This window comes from Pholis gunnellus, assembly GCF_910591455.1.
Source record: "Pholis gunnellus genome assembly, chromosome: 11".
NCBI classification, from domain to species: Eukaryota; Metazoa; Chordata; class Actinopteri; order Perciformes; family Pholidae; genus Pholis; species Pholis gunnellus.
This window is the reverse complement of record NC_136538.1, coordinates 24,610,179-24,632,195: the sequence shown is the minus strand read 5'-3', so window position 1 is coordinate 24,632,195 and position 22,017 is coordinate 24,610,179. Positions and strand designations below refer to the sequence as shown.

Below are 22,017 nucleotides of genomic sequence, written 5' to 3'. Positions count from 1 at the left end.
GTCCTTGAGCAAGACACATAACCCCAAAATTGCTGATAGAATGTGAATTGTAAGTCACTTTGGATAAAAGCGTCTGCTAAATAACTGTAATGTAATGTTTATTTAAAATCTGTCCTCCTGGTTCTCTGCTTCTTGTTTCCTGCTCCTCTGACGACACCAGCTCTCCACCAATCACAGCTCCTCGGGGGCGGGCTCTTGTGGTGCCTTCAAGTGCTGTAGGAAACGTCTTATATTATCGTTTTTATTTTGTGAAATAAAAAAATCCCCTTTACAAGTTTGCAAATCAAACACTAAAGTGACAAAATATTTGAAACAATATGAAACACAATACATTTTTACATGAAATATCAATAGAACATTAAAAATCAAGTCCCATGTGTCACGACCCGGCTCTTGAGTCATGACATAACGGGAGACACGGGTTGTTATACCAAAACGTTTGCATTTATTGCTCAACAAAACAACGGCATGGTGCTGCAGGAACAGAGAGGTCCCGACTGCGACAGGCAGGTCCTACATATCCCTGGGAGCCTGGCAGGCTGCTCCTAATTGGACCGAGAGGCTCCGCCTACAAGGGTCCTGCAAGACAGCACAGACAAGACACAAGGGAACGCCCACTGCAGGCCGTCACACCATGAGATCAAGTTAAAATGTGAAGGAACTCTGTTGTTGATTACTTACATCACTTTTATATGTTTTAAGTCTATAATCTATTGTTCTGTAATCTGAACACTGATCTTTGATATTTGATCTTCTTCTTGTGAACTACTTTTTCTTTTTGTTCTTTTCTTTTAAAAGCATCAAATGTAAAACATGTCACATGTGAAAAGTCCCTCACATGTTCACATGTGAACTGTGAGACAACACATGAACACAAACATATATTTAAATAGTTTAAATGTAAACTACTTCAAACCACTTTAAAATAAACTCTCTCCAGTGAAGAAGCTCATGAGATGCGGTTGAAAGCTCTCGTAAAGCTCATTTAAAGGACTTTGATTAAAGATTTATTTACATGTGATGAAGTAAAATATCACATTTATCTATTTTAACATTATATCTACTCTCAACACTTTAAGTTATTTTTCATTTTAATTTGTTTTCTCAAATAAATGTGTTTTCATAAAAATGAAGAATCTCTTTAAACAACATCAACACATTCAAAGTGTCATGAAGTTTGTGTTTCTATTGTTAGTAGAAGAAGAAAAGACTCATGGACACGTTGAGGTTCAAATAAGGAGACTTTTTTATTGCTCTTCATGTATAGTATTGCTAATAACACATCTCTGTTCATTCAGAGAGAAGAGAGGGTTGTAATAGAGTGAGACTTGCTCTCTCCGGGGACAAGGAACACATGATGTTCTGTTTGGACACATAAGATGAACGACCTTCAAGAAGGAGAGGAAGCTTGTTGAAGTTCCATCACTCTGTTCAGAGTATTGTTTCATCAACCTCTAGCATACTGGAAAGAGAAGACTACAAACACCACCCTGAGGATAAACTCCTACCCACATTCTCCTCACTAACATCAGCTGTGTGTGATCCTGTACACACTGAACTATCTGGTCAGCAGAGAGAACGTTTCTCCAGCAGGAGGAGACTCTCCCTACAGAGAACACAGAGACACTGAGGAACCAAACCTGAACCAGAACCCAGAATAAAGAGGTTCAGTGAATGTGGTGTTGAAGGTGTGGAGGTGAATCAGTGTGTCAGAGGAGACTCTGTAGAAGGACAGAGAGCCAGCAGGACAGTCCACATACACTGCTACTCTACCAGAGGAGGAGGAGGAGGAGGAGGAGGAGGAGGAGGAGGAGGAGGAGGTGGTGATGGGTGTTCTTGTCTTATTGTGATGGACAGAGTAACCACTAACACCAGAGCACAACAGACTCCAGGACTGATCATTCATTCCAAACCAACAGTCATCACTGCCTCCTCTCCTTCTGATTCCTCTGTAACTCACTGATATATTAACGTCTCCTCTCCACTCGACCTCCCAGTAACAGCGACCAGTCAGACCAGTTCTACACAGCAGCTGAGGACAGGAGTCAAACCTGTCTGGATGATCAGGATATGACTGAACCCCCTCCACATGTGTCACCTTCCTGTTGTTGTCAGACAGTTTGAGGTTTCTGTTCACTGTGTTTGTGTCGAGTGTGAGTTCACAGGAATCTGATGGAGAGAACAAGACACAACACAGCTGCAGTTATTAATCTATCATCTGTTTGATGATGACATCATCATGTGAATGAGTGATGTCACAGTCTGAAGATGCTTTGTTTTCATGAATCAAACTCAAAGCACACTCACACTTCCTCAGACCTGGTCTGAACCATCGGACTCCAGCAGGCTCCACCCTGAAAGGAGGAGGGGGGTCAGAGCAGCATGAAACATGGACATTACATCGCTCTCACACACAGAGCTTTGTTATTCATGTTCACATGGAGCACTTATTATTCATCAGCTCATACTCTTTGACTTCACTGGAGCTTCTTCTGATTGGCCCATGACGACAGCTCATGATGTTCACTTGTTCATGATCTATTATTATCAGTATTATATTGACAATCATCCATTTCACACTCAGTTTCCTCCACCAGTCAGTCAGTGAATCACATGTTTAAACCTGCATCAATTGATTTCTTTGTCCACTTGTGGTTCAGTGAAAACAAGCTGTAAACACAACATGTGACATATTATCAGCTTATAAAGTAGTTGTGTCGGTTCCGGGTCGTGGTCTCACGTGCGTGAGTCTCACTTCATGGGCTGAGTCACTTTGTTAATAGAACCTCTAAGAGTTCAAACCAACGGATGTACGACCTTTAAACTAGTGAACAAGTAGCTGATCACCTGTGAAATCTCTGACATCTGAACCCAAAGTATGGCGACCAAAGTCAAGTCTCCCTTCAGTCGCTCATGGACGCAATCAGCCAGTGTGAACCAGACTTCATATCACGGCTTGATGCTTCCACTGAACCATGAACACGGCGCTGATATTCATTATTATCTATTATATATGATAATATAAGAGGTAAACACCAAACCACTGCAGTACAACAAAGAGTCAGCTGCATGAAGACGACATTGAGGACTTAAAAACCTGCTTCAGTCACATTGAAAAAGAAAAGAGCTGAAACAGAAGGCGGACTCAATGGAGAATTACAGCAGACGCTCCAACATTGGTCTCGTTAAAGCTCCAGAAAAGGCAGAAGGCCGGGATGACATTGGGTTTGTGCAGCAGCTGATCCTACACCTCTTGGGTCAGGAACACTTTCCTAATCCCCCGGTAATGGAGAGAGCTCACTCAGCCCCACACAGAGAAACCACAACACAAGCTCAACTGGTCCAAGGCCAATCCTGGTAAGATTCCTGAGTTTCAGGAGAAAGTTCAAACTCTTCACCTCTCCAGACAAAAGGGCGAGCTCCTCATCATCAACACCAGGATCCACTTGTACCCCGACTACAGTGCAGAGACTTTGAACACATCAAAAGGAAACTTGTGGACATGAACATGGACGACTCGCTTCTCTATCCCTCTGTTCTTCACATCAAGTGTGGAGAAGAAAAGGATGCAGAGGACTTTATGAAGGAGGTGGAGAGACGTCGCTCTCAAATTAACTTCAAGCCACATGTGAACAAACAACCTTGTGCCTCTAAGGGTCAAAACGCGGCCTATTCACGAAAAACTGATGGATATGGAATTAAAAACAGCTCAGCAGATTACTTTTCCCCAACTATATATTCATAATGGATAATGTCAAGATCTGAAGAACTGAGGATCCACAGCTGGAACATCAAAGGTGCCAATCACCCAATCAAAAAGAGGAATATACTGAAGGAGCTTCAAAAAGAGAGAGCAGATACTGCTTTACTACAGGAGACCCATTTAAGTAAGAAGGAGCATGATGAACTGAACAAAGACTGGGTAGGTCAGCTGTGTTCTGATCTGATTTCACCAGAAGTAGAGGAGTTGTGATCATCATTAGGAACCTATTATCTTTTGTCATTGAGACAGTACAGTCTGATCCAAACGGGTGCTATGTATTAATTCATGCTCATCTATATGTATAGATGCTAATCTAATTGTAGGATTGGCTCAACTCACATATCAGACCACGCCCCTTTAGTCTCATCTTAACTCTGAAAAAGCCCGGTACACACCTAGAGATGAAATGCAATAAAGACATTTGATCAGACAGGAAAGAGCTTTCTGTGTTCTTGGACATGAACGACAAATCCCTCTATACTCTGGGAAACTACTAAAGTATATTTGAGAGGGTGAATTATTTCATTTTATGAAGCATCGCATTAGTTCATGCAGGACACGGAAGTCATCCGTCCCCAGCTGTAACCAGCTGACAGCAGCCAATAGAATCACAGCTTCTAATAGGTCACAGCTTCTAAATATGACTTTATTGTTGGAATGCTGTTAAGCATTCCAACAATAAAGAATAGGATAAAGAATATCCTGTTCTTTATTCTTCCTTATATTTTTATTATATTTCTTCCGTACGTTTTTTTCCTTCATATTTTAAGCTACAGAAACCGTTCAAATATCAAAATGTTCAGCTCTTTCAGCTCATGTATGCTATATCTCTTCATATTTCTAATCTTTAAACTTTTTGAATTATTAAGCTTTTTGCAATTTGTTTTTGAATGGGATGTCAATGGAGAATATTTTCAAATCTTCTTAAACTTCTTAAACTTTCACATCCTTCTACTTCCTCATACTTTCAGCTACAGACACCATTTCAACTTTAAAATGTTGGAAAAACCCTGATCTATTGCCGCATAATTCAGCTTTTTGATATCTTTTATACTTTTTGAACTGTCCCATTTTAACTTTTATGATTTTTTCAGTCCTTTTCTGCCTTTATAATGGGTATGTATTGCGCAGCTTAAAGTGCGTGATGTCACCGCTAGAGTGAAGAGCAGCTTCAGATTCTTGTGAAAAAAATATTTGTCTTTTGCCTTCGACTCCACAATTTTCACTCTTCATATATATTTGTTTGATCTTGAAGCAGCTAATCGTGTCGTTGTCGTACAAAAGTGATTGTGGAATCCCACAGATTTACACATTTGGCAGAAAATCACTTAATTGAGAGGAAAACCAACTTTCTGCTCCATAGAGATCAATGTTAAATCTTGCTGCAAAAACATCTTCCACAGAACACGGTACCCCATTTCTACATCGCCAGTTTAGCCACATTTGTTACACTACAGACACAATTTTCACAGGATCTGTTGTTCAACTCATCCTTCTTCTCATGTATTAATATCGGAGCAATAGAAGCTACGGTTATGGGGGTTTTGAAGATTTGTTTGAGAGGTGTTTCCCTGTCTGTTCTTCATGAACAGACTGCTGGCACACAGGTGTTCGTGATCAAGGTAATCAGCGATGTTGATAAACACACAGACTCACAGACACACGTGCAAATACACTCCTCTCCCTCTATCTCTCTGTGTCTCTCATACAGTCATTCAGGTCTTGGATACTTTTAGAGGACTCCCCCACCCCCCGCACTTATTCTAATGCTACTAATACTTCTACTATAACTTCTACTACTACTACAACAAATATCACTACTGCTGACATTTTTTAAGCCACAGAAACCATTCGAATATTAAAATGTTCAGCTCTTTCAGGAGAGGGGTGATATGACTTTTCATATTTGTAATCTATAAACTTTGAATTATTAAGCTTTTTGCAATCTTTTTTTAATGGGATATCTATGGAGAAAATCTTCAAATCCTGTTAAACTTCTTCAACTTTCAAAGCCTTCTTCTTCCTCATACTTTCAGCTACAGACACCATAGTTAAACATTTCAACTAGAAGGGTTTTCAGCAGTGCAGTTTAAATGCTTTCGGAAAACAACATTTTTCAGACAGGTAGTCTCCCATTTCTGTATTTTCAGCAATTTGTAATGTTTAAACTTTTTGAATTATTAAGCTTTTTGCAATTTCTTTTTTTGAATTGGATATCTATTTTCAGCAATGTTTTCGCAATTCATTTCAGCCTTCAGCATTCCAACACATTTTCAGTAGGAAATGCATTTTCTAGTTCAACTATTTCTTCCGTACGTATTTTGCAACTCTTCTCCTTCCACATTTATTAAGCTACAGAAACCGTTCAAATATCAAAATGTTCAGCTCTTTCAGCTCATGTGTGCTATGTCTCTTGATATTTCTAATCTTTAAACTTTTTTAATTATTAAGCTTTTTGCTATTTTATTTTTGAATGGGTTTCTATGGAGAATATTTTCAAATCCTCTTAAACTTTTTCAACTTTCAAATCCTTCCACTTCCTCATACTTTCAGCTGAGGATAAAACTGCCTCTTAATCATACTAATAATAATAATAATAATAATAATAATGTTTATCCAAAAGTTTGCCGCGCTTCTCCTCACACAGCGTTGCCAACAGCGGCGTGAAAAATATATCCAAATGTCCGGCCCGATCGGGAATCGTGTGCTATGACTTTTATAAAAGATTCGCCCAGCGGTTTTCCCGAAAATCTCGAAAAAGGGAGCAAAATTGCCCCATTGACCTGAATGGGGTTTCGGCGTGAAGAGAGCAAAAAAAACACTTTGGCATATTGACAAGCCATACTTTAACGTAGAAAAATGATTTAAAGTTTAAAACGTAGACAGAACGCTTGACGTTATTGAGCCAAATGGACATTTTCATAGCTAGCACAGTTTTCATGAAGTCGCAGATTGCACTGAAGGCCCAGGTATAAAATCCACGGCCCGCCACTGCCAGTTTCATTTAAGATGTCCAGACCCCTCAGTATGTAGGCTGCTCGGGAACTCCTTCATTCGCCTCCTCTTCAACGGCTTAAAGAAGAGCATCCAGGAAGCAACGATGAGCGTCTCCCCTTCATTACCTTTAGTGCACAAACTGGTGTCTCTTTAAGGCGGGGGTGTTTTAGATCATGCATAGATTCATGACTGGATACCACGGCTTTATGGGTTCCTCGGTGTGGTGAATTCATAACCAGCTCGGACTCTTCCGATCCTTTGCATGATCTTACTATTTCCGACATCATCATAGATGCTCACATTTACTCCATCTACCTCAAACATTTCAAAACTGACAGGGAAGGTAAAGGTTAGAATGTTGTTATCTCACTAACAGTGCATTCTGTCCTCTATCTTCAATAACCCGGTACCTGCAACGGCATCCTGGTGCGATGCAAGACGGACCCTCGTCTCTGACCGACAAAGAAAAGCCACTTCAAGGTCTTTCTTTACCACCAACTCCGTCTCCTCTGCAAACGAGGTGGACATCCTCCTCAGCTATACACCTCGCACCCCTTCCTCATCGGAGCAGCTACCTCTGCAGCCGCTCTGGTCCCAGCATCTACAATGGAAGCTACGGTTTGCCGGTCCTCAGCAGCTTACGGAGCCACAGATGTTCATTCTGTACACATGACATCTATTGCGTTTCTGTCCATCCTGAGAGAGGGATCCCTCCTCTGTTGCTCTCCCTAAGGTCTCTTCCTCTTTCTCCCCGTTAAAGAGTTTTTCCTGTTCTGATGTGAGGGTCCTGGGACAGAAGATGTTGTATAAGTACAGATTGTAAAGAACTCTGAGGAGAATTTGTGATTTTGGGCTGTACAAAAATGAATTGAATTGAATATAATTGCAGTTCAAAAAACTATGAGCGCTACCTTGGAGACTACCATTAGTACACCAATGCACGATAATAAATGAAAATAATAAGTTCATAAAATGCTCCAATTGGAAGTGGTTGGCTGGGTTTCACTGCAGCATGTATGTAGTATGACCTCTTTGGGATGCATGCTTGCTCCTTTTATTCTGAACATAATGTCTGCAGAGGTCTGCAGCATGCTTGCTGCTACACATAGATTTCCATAGTCCGGCTGATGCTTCACATGGGCGTCTTCCAGACTTGGCGTTGGGTTCCGTTGTTGGTAGCTACTGGCTAATCTGGGGAGCATTCAAAGAGCGGAGCCATCATCGCCAAGTTTAACTGTATTTCAATTTGTTGCAATAAATGGTCAAAATCTATGACGAGTGTTCCTGACTGAAGTAGCAGAAAGAAGAAGAAAATAATATAGATGCACAAACATCCAACTAAAGAAAACTATGAACAACTGAGTGTTGTAAGTGCTGCTCTTAATACTTTAATCTCCCAACAAACTGAGAAAGTATCATTTTCTAAACAACAAATGTATGAATATGGGAACAAACCAGGAAATTGACTATCAAAACTTAAATAGCCATAACTCTGTCTCAAGTCTGAAAACCTCGAGCGGAAAACGTTTTAAATCTGAGGAGATTAATGCTATATTTACTAATTATTATAAATCACTTTATACATCAGAAATACATTAAAGTGACTCAAGTAAACAGCTTTCTAGAACATTTAAACCTTCCACAAATGAATGAACAACAACAAGAGGCTTTGAATAAGTCCATTACAGTTACAGAGATAGAGGAAGCTATAGACGACATCCCCTCTGGGAAAGATGGCTTCCCCCACAAATATATAAAGTATTCAAAGACATTTTTATTCCACTCTTAAGTTGGGTCCAAGAGGTTAAGTCAAATGTACGAATATTCCTTCCTGAATCAAAAACTACCTGAATCAACACAGTATTAACACCAAAGCCAGGAACAAACCCAGAGGAACCTTCCTCATATACACCAATCAGTTTGCAATGTGTGGAAAACTAAATATTGGCCAAGCTTTTAGCTAAAAGACTTGACCCCATCCTACCCACCATCATCGGGCCTGATCAAACAGGATTGGTGCAAGGTCGTCATTCCTACACTAATGTGAGCCGTTTATTGGGGGTCATTCAATACGCCAAAAACAAACCTCTAGACTCTATGGTGGTCTCCTTAGACACTGAGAAAGCGTTCAATCGAATCCAATGGAAATATATGTTCAACGTTTTGTAAAGTTTCTCTCTGGGCAACACATTTATAAGTTGGGTAAAATGACTGTACACCTCTCCACAAGCAATGGTTGTGGTTAACGGTCTCACTTCACCCCGGTTCACTCTCGGGCGTGGCACTCGTCAAGGTGCTCCACTGTCCCCACTTCTGTTTTCCACTGCCATTGAACCCCTGGCCGAGGCTATTAGAACACACCCACATATTAACGGTATTAACAGTGGGAAAATGAAGCATATTATGTCGTTGTATGTGGATGTTATACTGCTACCCTAAACAATCAATTCCCTCTGTGCTAGAAACAATCAATGAATGTAGTAATCTCTCTGGCTATAAGATCAATGTGGGTGAATCTACTGCCCTACCACTTGGAGGCAGTAGAGACCCAGATAACGGTATAATATCTCCATTTCATTTGTCTTACAATAGCTTTTAATATCTGGGAATCCATATCTCCTACCAACTGGAAGATCTGGTGAAGATGAATCTGTCTCCTATCCTTAAACAGGTTAAATTGGATTTACTAACAGTCAACAATGTTTTCTATGATCTGTAATCTGAGGGTGAAAATATATTTATATATATATTACAGTTGAAGTCCGTCACACACTGGTGGCAGATGATGAGCATCAAAACATCCAATTTATTGTTTGATATGAGTCCACAAACTTGCAGCGTGACGACGTTGACGCATGTCAACCCACCATGATGCTCGTCAACGTGTCAGGATACACCACTGTCCTATTTTCTAATGTTGAAACAAGACAACGTTCCAGAAAAACAACAGTTTCATCACCTTCCCTCCCTGCTTTGGCTCATCCTTGCTACTGTTCCCTGACTACTTCTGTCTGTATTGATGGTCTGATGTGGGACACAAACAGTTTGATGAGTCTCTGGTAGTTTGAGGTCAGCTTGGTGTGTCAGGGTCATATTAACCAGGCTGACAGTGTAACAGAGAAAAGTCTCCAGCTCTACCTCCTCCATCAGACTGATTGTCTGTGGCTGCAGCAGGCCTCTTCATACCTGAGAGTTTCCAGTCTCCAGTGTGGATCCTTCAGTCCAGCAGACAGCAGCTTTACTCCTGAGTCTCCTGGATGATTGTAGCTCAGGTCCAGCTCTCTCAGATGGGAGGGGTTGGAGCTCAGAGCTGAGGCCAGAGAAGCACAGCCTTCCTCTGTGATCAGACAGCCTGACAGGCTGCCAACACACAAAACAACACACACGTCACATAATCTGAGGGAACTGTGAGGGCTGGAAGGTTACTGCAGTACTGAGATACCGTCGGCTACTGTGGGGTTACGTTAACATTGTTACTGATTGTTTTCTAGTCACAACCATTTCAAATTAAATCAGCAGAGTGAGAAAAAAAAGACTATAAAACATGTTTAATTAATATTTTAAAATAATAGAAACAAAATAAACACAATTGGTTTAAAACCATGCAAGCGCAGAAACAATCTTATGCAGGTTAAGAGTTTATCCATTAATGTAAAACAGGATTAAGGTGATCATCAGTGGAAAATTAATCCTGACCTGAGAGTTTCCAGTTCACAGTGTGGACTCTCCAGTCCAGCAGACAGCAGCTTAACTCCTGAATCCTGCAGGTCGTTGTTACTCAGGTCCAGCTCTCTCAGACTAGCGGACTGGGAGCTGAGAACTGAGGACAGAGCTTCACAGCTTCTCTCTGAGAGGTTACAGTCACTCAGTCTGAAGAGACAATGATGAAGAACAAATGAACAAAAAGTAGAAAAGATAACAGCGTAATTAAGAATGATATATGAATCTAACTCTCTGTACTTACAGAGCTTTGTTGGAGGCTTTGACCACTGGCAGCAGCCTCAGAAGAGCCTCCTCTGAAGCAGAGTATTTCTTCAGGTCAAACACGTCCAGATCTTTTTCTGATGACAGTAAGATGAAGACCAGAGCTGACCACTGAGCAGGAGACAGTTTATCTGTGGAGAGACGTCCTGAACTCAGGGCCTGTTGGATCTCCTCCACTAGAGAACCATCATTCAGTTCATTCAGACAGTGGAACAGATTGATGCTTTTCTCTGGAGACACATTCTCATTGATCTTCTTCTTGATGTACTGGACTGTTTTCTTATTGGTCTGTGAGCTACTTCCTGTCTGTGTCAGCAGACCTCGTAGGAGAGTCTGATTGGTCTGCAGTGAAAGACCGAGGAGGAAGCGGAGGAACAAGTCCAGGTGTCCATTTGGACTCTGTAAGGCCTTGTCCACAGCACTCTGGTAGAGACGTGTTCGTTTGTCTCTGAAGACTTTAGACCACCAGGAGGTTGTTTGTTCTTCTGACAGCAGATTGACTCCAGAGTTGATGAAGGTCAGATGGACATGAAGAGCAGCCAGAAACTCCTGAACACTCAGATGGACGAAGCAGAAGACCTTGTCCTGGTACAGTCCTCTCTCCTCTCTAAAGATCTGTGTGAACACTCCTGAGTACACTGAGGCTGCTCTGATATCGATGCCACACTCTGTCAGGTCGGATTCATAGAAGATCAGGTTGCCTTTCTGCAGCTGATCAAAAGCCAGTTTTCCCAGAGACTCAGTCATCTTCCTGTTCTCTGGACTCCAGTGTGGATCTGTCTCAGCTCCTCCATCATACTTGACCTTCTTCAGTTTGGACTGAACCACCAGGAAGTGGATGTACATCTCAGTCAGGGTCTTGGGCAGCTGTCCTCCCTCTCTGGTCTTCAACACATCCTCCAGAACTCCAGCAGTGATCCAGCAGAAGACTGGGATGTGACACATGATGTGGAGACTTCGTGAGGTCTTGATGTGGGAGATGATCCTGCTGGCCTGCTCCTCATCTCTGAATCTCTTCCTGAAGTACTCCTCCTTCTGTGGGTCAGTGAACCCTCTGACCTCTGTCACCATGTCGACACACTCAGGAGGGATCTGATTGGCTGCTGCAGGTCGTGTGGTTATCCAGAGGCGAGCAGAGGGAAGCAGTTTCCCCCTGAAGAGGTTTGTCAGCAGCACATCCACTGAGGTGGACTCTGTAACATCAGTCAGGACCTCATTGTTGTGGAAGTCCAGAGGAAGTCGACACTCATCCAGACCGTCAAAGATGAACAGAACCAGGAACTCTTCAAAGCTGCAGATTCCTGCTTCTTTGGTTTCACTGAAGAAGTGATGAACAAGTTCCACCAAGCTGAACTTCTTCTCTTTCAGCACATTCAGCTCTCTGAAAGTGAATGGAAATGTGAACTGTATGTCCTGGTGGTCTTTGTCTTCAGCCCAGTCCAGAGTGAACTTCTGTGTTAAGACTGTTTTCCCAATGCCAGCCACTCCCTTTGTCATCACTGTTCTGATTGGTTCCTCTCTTCCAGGTGAAGCTTTAAAGAGGTCTTCTTGTCTGATGGTTGTTTCTGGTCTGTGTGGTTTCCTGGATGCAGTTTCAATGTGTCTGACCTCATGTTCCTCATTGACCTCTGCAGTCCCTCCCTCTGTGATGTAGAGCTCTGTGTAGATCTGGTTCAGAAGGGTTGGGTTTCCTGCTTTAGCGATCCCCTCAAACACACACTGGAACTTCTTCTTCAGGTTAGATTTGAGTTCACGCTGACAAACTGGAGCAAGAAGTCCTGAATGAACACACAACAAAGAAGATCAATGAGTCAGAGAATAGATTTCAACATGTCATTTCCTCAAAGAATGAGTCTATGAATACATGTTGGTCCATCTCTTGAGACGTTAGTAAACGTCCCATTTATCCAGCATGTTAAATCTTTAGAGAAATCCTCTTACTGCTCTGCAGACAGTCAGCCAGCTCCTCCTGCTTCATTGTCCTCAGGAAGTGCAGTGTGATCTTCACAAATGCCTCTCTGCTGCTCCTCCTCCGCTCTTCATCCTCACCGTCCAAGAGCTCCTTATCCTCTCTTTGACTCTCGAAGCATTCTGGGTAATCTGAACTCACAACTTTCTGGATCTTCTTCAGCTCCTTCTTCACAAAAGTGACGATGTTCTCCTCCAGCAGCTGGAACAGAATATTCTATGAATGACACAAACTAAAACCATGGAACCAAACATCAGATCCATGTTGGACAGACTGACAATCCACTGGTCTACAAAGTGCAGCATGGAGATGATTGTGAACAGAATAGATTTAAAGTCGTTGTACATGTACAGACCATAAATATGGAGTCCAGGTGTGTTTGATGCTGCTGGGCAGACTGACCTCTGGGAACCTCTGAGCTCTCCTGGTCCTCTCTGTGGAGGAATCATGAACAATCAGCTCACATTGTGTTTGTACCATTAACACAAATACAACAATCAGTTAAAGATGTTGTGTTCTGTCATGATTGATCACAATGAAAACCAGATGCTAAACAGATTCTTAACTCTGCTTTTATTGGACAGTAAAAGTTATTTCATTGGCAAAAATGATATCGTCAAATTAATTCCGGTTTACTTTATATACCTTCTATACCTTCCACCTCCAGATACAACTACAACTAGAAACAACTAGAATCACATCTGATGAGATACTTTTTCATACTTGGTGTAGTTTCTATTCTACCATTGTGTTGTTAGTCAGATGTACCGAGACTTAATACTGTTGATCTGTCACATCACTGAAACAAAGGGTCTGTGTTTGGTTTTGTTCACAGCACCATTGGGGAGACTTCCTCCTCCGAGTCTTTCTAGTCTCCAGACCTCTGCAACTAGAGTTAGGATTATATCCAGAATGCTACTTCCTGTCTGATGTAAAACTACAACAAGTAGTTCAAGATATTGGTCATATCATGATCATAATGAGAAATGAGATCATAATGACAGATCAAAGACTATAAATGATAGACGACCAATTTTATATCCGTGTAACAGTTAGTCATCTGTTTCATCTGTTTTAAGAACTTACTCTGGGTCATAAGAACGGCGTCCATCTTTGAAGTAAATCATACGACCTTTAGACCGATCACTCTTCATGGACACACAGCTGGGTTCAGGAGACTTTTCTCTCTGCTGCTGTGAACTGATAGAAACACTGACATTACATCATCATCATCATTCAATCCTGAAGAATCAGCTCACATTGTGTCTGTCCACACAGAGACCAACACAAGGTAAAGGTCCATGAAGTGATATGTGGATGTGGATCAGATGAGTCCCTGTAGTGGTAAAGGTTCACTAGTCCTGCTGATCCCACTGAGAATCAACAGCTCAGTCTTTCAGCTCACTGTTTTCTTCACCAGTCAGTTTGGTTTAGTCACCAAGCCCTCCATGGAGCTCTCCCTCCCTCACTGTACACTGCTGAAGTGCCCTGGAGCAAGGCACCCAGAACCTCCAGCTGCTCCAGTGGAGCGTCTCAGTGTCAGACTGGTTGTACTGGGCAGCTCCCAGTGTGGAAAAATGACACTAAACCAGCAAAGATTCTCTGACTAAACAACAGTTTAAACATGAATCATCACACCCACCTCACTCAGTGATTGGTCAGTTGTGTGGAGGTGAGAAAGTAGGCGGAGTTTGAACTTGTCTCTCAGCTCTCTTTATTTGTTATTCCTTTAATTAATTAACGTAGTTAAAGTTATTTCCATATAGATTGAAACAATATCACGTCTCCTTCTCTCTATGACGGATTTTCACAACAAATAGAAAAACTTTAGATGAAGATGTCGTATAAAGTTATTTTCTAGTATAACCTGACTCTTACTGTCAGTTACAGCTTACATCTGTTCAGCACATGTAGGTTGTCCTTTAAAGTCTTCGAAATGTTGCTTTGACTTGTCGCTCTTGAAGGACAGACAGCTGGGCTCGGGACAGTCTGGTCTCTGCTGCTGGACCCTGAAACAAAAACAGGAATAATTAATGAATTAAAGGTGGCATAGCTAGGTAATATTATGTGGTTAAAATACAGCACAATTACAAAGGTTTAATGCTGACAAGAACTTAATTTTTGTGGGATGAATGTTTAAAATCAAGAACACACTCCATTGATGCATCACATTTGAGGCACACACAGCTGGGTCCAAGTCCAGGACTAGCACTAAGTCCAGGAGATTCTGGACTCTGATGGATCCTGAAACAAAAGCAGTATTGATAAAAGTACATGTTGACTAAACCTTGACAAAAAAATGAAGAAAAACATGGCAAGTGTCCACTTTATTAGGTACATCTGTGAAGTCTAAAACAATTCAATAAAACAGCTCTAAACTAAATTCAGTTTCATGTTTAGTACTGAAGTAACAGTTAAAGGTGGTGTTGTACTAGACTACATGATACTGACTCAGTTAAAGGTGGTGTTGTACTAGACTACATGATACTGACTCAGTTAAAGGTGGTGTTGTACTGGACTACATGATACTGACTCAGTTAAAGGTGGTGTTGTACTGGACTACATGATACTGACTCAGTTAAAGGTGGTGTTGTACTGGACTACATGATACTGACTCAGTTAAAGGTGGTGTTGTACTAGACTACATGATACTGACTCAGTTAAAGGTGGTGTTGTACTAGACTACATGATACTGACTCAGTTAAAGGTGGTGTTGTACTAGACTACATGATACTGACTCAGTTAAAGGTGGTGTTGTACTGAACTACATGATACTGACTCAGTTAAAGGTGGTGTTGTACTGGACTACATGATACTGACTCAGTTAAAGGTGGTGTTGTGCTGGACTACATTATAGTGAAAGCTGTGTTTGAGGGTCAGAATATTAGGAACCCCTCTGAATATAATGAAGTCTGGTTCATCACCACCAGTGACTTTGACCTCAGTGATAAAACATAATGAACTGATGAACTCCTCTGTGACGGTGTCAGTAAAAAGTGAACACTATGTGGACAGTTGGAGACGGTCATCTCACCTCTGAGCTTTGGTGTGGCTGGTTTTAGAGGGAGGGACTCCCTCCTCTCTGTCCTCACACTGATTCATAGCAGAGTCCACACCTTCACACAAACACAACAACATTATTTCTCTTCATCATGACAAACACACACAGCTCATTCACCTCAATACTAAAGACACTCATGGGACAGTTTCCATGTTGTTGTCACTTTGAGCTGCAGAGTCATCTCTAAGAAATGACGTTCACAATGCTCTTTAGTCTGTTGGCTTGTTTGAAGACTAGAGGAAGACTCTTCATGTGGCTTTTTATTGGCCTTTCTTTGGGGATGACGTCACTTTTCACTTCTATTTGAGTGACTTTGAAAAGCTCTTCAACGTTTGAAATGTTCCTCTGTTTCCTCGTCTACTACATCCAGTCAGAGCATGAAGCAGCTCGTCCAATGATCCAGAATCAGTCATGTGACCTTGTTAGCTGCTGCTGAATCCACATCACTTTGTACCTTCATGTGTACATTACATTACATTACATTACAGTCATTTAGCAGACGCTTTTATCCAAAGCGACTTACAATAGGTGTATTCAACGTAGGTATTCAAGAGAACGACTAGTCACCAGAAGTCATAAGTACAACACCTTTTTTAAACAAGTATCTAAGAGCATAAACCAGAGCAAACGTACAGAAACAAACTAATACAATAAGTGCAACGAACTAATGTTTAGAGGAACCACTGAGAGCAGAGCCGAAAGCATCCGTCCAATCATTGATCAGCACATCAGCACTCATTCCTCCTTTACATCAACGTCCTGATTCTCTGTGATGGAGTCACACTGATGTCTCCTCTCAATGAGACTGTTAGTGGAGCTGTCGCCCTCTAGTGGCTCAGAGGGAAACCGTCACCTTGAACATGCTCTCAAACAAAGACGGGAAAGTAACTCAATAGAATTGTGACTTGAGTTGTTTTTACAGTGAAATCTCAAAGCACAGGAGGAAAGTTGATTTCAAAACGGCTGTTCATCTCCTCTTTAGCTCAGAAAAGCTTGAAGAAAGAACTATATTGACAAAAAGTTGCTCAGACAATTAAATCAACAAAAGGCTGACAACAACCTGCAAAAATAATGGTTTGCAAAACAGTGTCCATTAAACATATTATGTTCTTCAACAATGAAATACCATTAAATACAGATATTGACTGTAAATACCTACTCTGTTAAGTTACGACCCAACTCTGGACCAAATACATTTTGCCAATATAAGAAAACAAAGGTGTGAGAGAATACTGCATATTGAATTTCACAAACTCAAGTTTGGTTATTTTTTTATCTCCAACATCTGTCTGTTAAAGTTTAGCTTTCTGGAATAAAACAAACTTCACTTTAGCTTCTTTTAAACCACGTTAACAACGTGTCAGAAGACGTCATTTTAAATGCTCATCCTGTAAGTTTACAGTGTTTTACACGTTAAATATTGTTCATCAACCTCCAACACATGGAGCTGCTGTTTCTCCTCATGATCTCCCTTCAGAGTCCAGAAGTCCGTCAAACACAGAAGAGTAAAGTGATGTAAGCGTCCTCATAGGAACACTGTGGTCACTATGGGAACATGTGGAAGCTTTCACTTGATGGATCGTTCACTTCAACATTTGATCAGTTAGTAAAAGCTCGACTACAACCTGGTGATCAATGAGAGACAAAGTCAAACACAAACACATTCAAACACTGTCACAAATGTAGTAAATGTGTTGAAAAGCAGAAGAAGAAATGAACATGAAGCTTTGTGGACTTAGAGGGTTGAAAGCAGCAGCTGAGAGCAAACAGAGTCTCTCAGGTGTGTTTCAGTGCAGGAACAAAGGCCCAGGTGAGCTCTCTGGTCCCTGCTGGGTCCTAGTGCTCAACATCAGTAACAGTGCTGACAGACCCCAGATCAGACTGAACTCCTCTTCTTCATCACAGCGTCATCATTCAAAGCAACACTTCATCTGGACTTCAACATTCAAACTAACAGCAGCTTCTCTCTGCCTGCTCACACGGGCGGCCATCTTGTTTCCCAGCCGACGTTTGTGTTTGAAAGCAGCTTTAAACAATCACACGTTCACAACAATCAATGACGTCACTTCAACCAATCACAGCTCCACTTACTGAACTTTCAGCATGAACTTCCTCCGTGTGCAGCTCTCTTCTGTCCTCAGCAGGTCTGTGTAGAAAAGGAGCTTCGTGCTTCACTTCAACTTCAACTTCCATCAGACGAAGTGAAGTGACGCAGCTTGTTATGCTTCATCAGAGAGGGCGTGTGTCCTCACGGCACCATCACAGGATGCAGTCGGACTGGTTGGACTGAGTCTCAGTCTGAGCTGCGTTCACAGGATCAAATGTCATCGTGAACACAAACCTCCTCACAGCTCAAACAAAAGCTTCTCTATGCAAGTTCAGTGAGTCACGATCTATCTACATCGTACTGTCTATTGTAGGTTAATGTGTCTGTAATGACGATATAATAGTTTTATTATTCAAACTGCTTATTACCTAAACTTCATATTTGAGTAACAAGACGTGACCGACTGCTCCTGAACGTGACTTTGGACACAACAGCTTCAGTTCATCCTTCTGAGCAGCAGCCATGTGGAGATCAACGAGGAGCCGAGGTAACGTTAGCTTATCATCCGAAATTCAAATCTCCGTTATTGTTTTGTCTTTATGATTATTGAACTGTTAACATCTCAGATAATGTTTCTCTTGGTCTGTTTCATTACATCAGTTTGCTAATATTAGTGGAGCTAGCTCTGTGACGTTAGCTAGCTCGAGCTCAAGTAGCCTTAGAAAGGTTAGCTAGCTAACAGCATAGCAAGTTAAGTTAACATAAATAAAGTTAATCACCAGTTACAGTGTTAAGATGTAACGTTAGTCACCTAACTTGTGTCTACTTGTGCTCTTATTGGACCGACTGTAGGACCGCAAACGGGACGATTATCAAAATGGAGAGCGGACCAGAAATCACCGACGTGTTCAAGAAGATGAACAGTTGAGGTAACGCTAACAGTAACGTTATGTGTGTTATCACAGGAGCAACATTAACACCAGATCAAACTCATTTTAGTGTTGAACGTTAGTCCATTGTGGTCCATTGTCTTAGCTTCATTTCTTCACTAACGTAATCAGCTCATCACAGTCTGTTCATTTAAACTGTATGGTATTGTTGTGTTAGCTTTTTGTAAAGACTTGCACTGATATGTTAACACATGTGAGGCACATGTGAACCCACAGTTACACACCCAAAGCTTCTTTTAAGTGTGTTTATCCTGGATGTCATAGAACTTTCCAGAAGTTCAGAACATTGTGTTTCTAAAGTTTGTTTACAGTCACTCGTCATCAGAGATTGAGGAAACCAGCCAGACGCTGCAGTCAAGTCCTCTTCAAGGTGTTCTCTCTCCTTATTGTTTTCATTCATGCGAGTTCATGCAGTTCAAATTAACTATAAATGTGTAAAAGACTTGTTAACAAGCTAGACTGTGATGCAGTTCTAATACACTGTTCTTGATACTATTTGAACTCAGCGTTTCCCTGTTGATTATTATTTTAACTCAGTGTCAGAGGGAGTGACGCCGAGATCAAAAAGTGTCCGATGGTATGCTGCTGTGGTTCAGTGGAATGTACCGATCCCTAGAGTGGTATGCCGGTACTTTTCCAACGACACACCGTTTCCTGAAGGCAGGTGCTGCTTGAAAGTTCATATTAGTGGTATATGCTGTTGAATGAGAGTGGTATGACATTAATATCAGTGGTATATATATATATATATATATAAAAGTGCTTTGTCACAACGTGATAGCGGACGTCACACGTCGAGGCTCGGTCGCTCCTGCTTTTAACTGGTCTCGAATGAAAGCTGATATTTAAAAGACTGCTGACGGCAAAGTTATTAACTTTCTCGCCGTGAAAATTAAGACTTTACTGCAGACTGTAGAAAACACTGTGGTCACTATGGGAACATGTGGAAGCTTTCACTTGATGGATCGTTCACTTCAACATTTGATCAGTTAGTAAAAGCTCGACTACAACCTGGTGATCAATGAGAGACAAAGTGAACTCTAGTGCTCCACATCAGTAACAGTGCTGACAGACCCCAGATCAGACTGAACTCCTCTTCTTCATCACAGCGTCATCATTCAAAGCAACACTTCATCTGGACTTCAACATTCAAACTAACAGCAGCTTCTCTCTGCCTGCTCACACGGGCGGCCATCTTGTTTCCCAGCCGACGTTTGTGTTTGAAAGCAGCTTTAAACAATCACACGTTCACAACAATCAATGACGTCACTTCAACCAATCACAGCTCCACTTACTGAACTTTCAGCATGAACTTCCTCCGTGTGCAGCTCTCTTCTGTCCTCAGCAGGTCTGTGTAGAAAAGGAGCTTCGTGCTTCACTTCAACTTCAACTTCCATCAGACGAAGTGAAGTGACGCAGCTTGTTATGCTTCATCAGAGAGGGCGTGTGTCCTCACGGCACCATCACAGGATGCAGTCGGACTGGTTGGACTGAGTCTCAGTCTGAGCTGCGTTCACAGGATCAAATGTCATTGTGAACACAAACCTCCTCACAGCTCAAACAAGAGTCTCTCAGGATCAAACTCAGCATCTGTGGACAAATCACTTCAACTTGTAAAGAGTTGCTTTGACAACAGACTGGATTGTGTTGTTGAGAGCAGATAGTTTAGAGGATCCATGCACGCCCCTCTTTGTCACCTTGTCTCCTTGTAGATGTAGACTAGTAGGGAACAGAGGATCGAGCAGAAACCCACAACATCATGTTACCATGAAAACGACAACAAATATGATGTATAATTGTGTGTATTTATTGTGTACTTTGTACTCCCTGATTTGAACGTCTTCCAGGATCTTTACTCACAAGATGAGAAGTATTTTCATATAATCTATTTACTCGTTTTTGTCAGCTTCAATGACAAAATCTAATATTTGATGAATAAATAAATAAATATTCTCTGATTTCATGTTTATTTGTTGTTCCATCTTTACCCCTTAATGTTTGTGTGTAGATGTAATACTCCAGGCTGAACCCACGTGAGCCGTCCTCTTTGTTTACCTTTTTTTTATGTCTCCATGCGTCCACTGGTTACCCCCGTGTTTGATGTCACATTGCAATGATTTGCACTGAAGGAATCTTCTTCAGAACACTTCTGATGAACTACTACCTCATAATACTTCTGTATTCGTTTATTTGAAACATGCAGTACTTTTCTCTCGTACTGCAGTACACTGTAGTACTCCTGAAGCAAAGACTTGTCGTTGCCTCATCGTGTTGCTGTTGCTTCACACTCACAGCGTTAATCAGCTGTTGTCTCTCTCTGTCCACGGGCACATCCCAAGTCTCTTAATTGCGTCCTCGTTTCCCTCACTTGGCTCCTGTCCTTGCGTCTTAGTCCCTCCCACCAGGGATGCATGGAGAGACGCAAGGAAACCATGCGAGGAGAGAGGAAACGAGGAAATATGTTTTAATAGACATGAGACGTCCTTTCCTCAGTTGCGTCACGTGAAGCGACGTCTGTTTCTGATGACGAGGATCAGCTGATCACAGCTGGATCAGCTGTCAGTCGGCTTTAACAGCTGGAGAGACTTTAGAGAAGTTTGTGTCTGTTCACATGATCACTGTATTAATATTAGTAACTAATAACACTAATAACTAATAAAGACACAGTGATCATCACTGTAGAGGAGTTTCTCTCTGTAGTCTGTTAAACTGTGTCTGTGTTCTGTTTATGAGATCAGGACTGATTTCTATACCGGCGGAATGTGTTCGTCTTATTTATGAATCATTTGCGTCGGTACGTTTTGAAATTGTTACTGTGACGTCATTATTAAATAACCCAGAATATGATTATCGTTTCTCTTAAATTATAAAACTCATCAAACACTCAGGAATGATCAGCCTCACGTGACTGAATGAAATGATAAATGATGTAAAGATCTCTCTGACTTTAGTTGTTTCATAATAAACGTTTAGAAAGAGTTTGTCATGTGACTGTTGTAGCTGCTGCAGAAGAAGCTAACGCTAACTTCTTCTTCTACTGTTTGCTGGTAGAATCAGCAGTAATGCTTCACGTGTGATGTGAAATGTTCAAGGCTCAGCTGTCGTCCACCCACACAGGTGACTTCACTGCTGTCAGCAGCAGGGTGCAGCTCTGACAGCTTCCTTGTTCTACCTGTTGGGGGCGGGGCAACTTACCCACAATGCAGGTAGTTTGGTGACATCCCATAATTCACAGCTCCGCCCACT

The 22,017-nt window shown here is 41.6% G+C and overlaps 1 protein-coding gene across 1 annotated transcript; it reads right to left on the bottom strand.

The window, feature by feature from the left end:
* Positions 1-1,222: 1,222 nt before the first annotated feature.
* Positions 1,223-20,299, bottom strand: LOC306702974 (protein NLRC3-like). The gene is made up of 13 exons (XM_079168753.1): positions 20,067-20,299; positions 17,866-18,077; positions 15,748-15,829; positions 14,868-14,957; positions 14,609-14,722; positions 13,800-13,913; positions 13,069-13,147; positions 12,686-12,914; positions 10,725-12,522; positions 10,457-10,630; positions 9,947-10,120; positions 2,308-2,354; positions 1,223-2,169 (listed from the first exon to the last, which is right to left on the bottom strand). Exons 3-13 carry the CDS (start codon positions 15,813-15,815, stop codon positions 1,607-1,609), a joined length of 3,450 nt encoding a protein of 1,149 aa, XP_079024879.1. The 5' UTR covers positions 15,816-15,829; positions 17,866-18,077; positions 20,067-20,299; the 3' UTR covers positions 1,223-1,606.
* Positions 20,300-22,017: the final 1,718 nt, after the last annotated feature.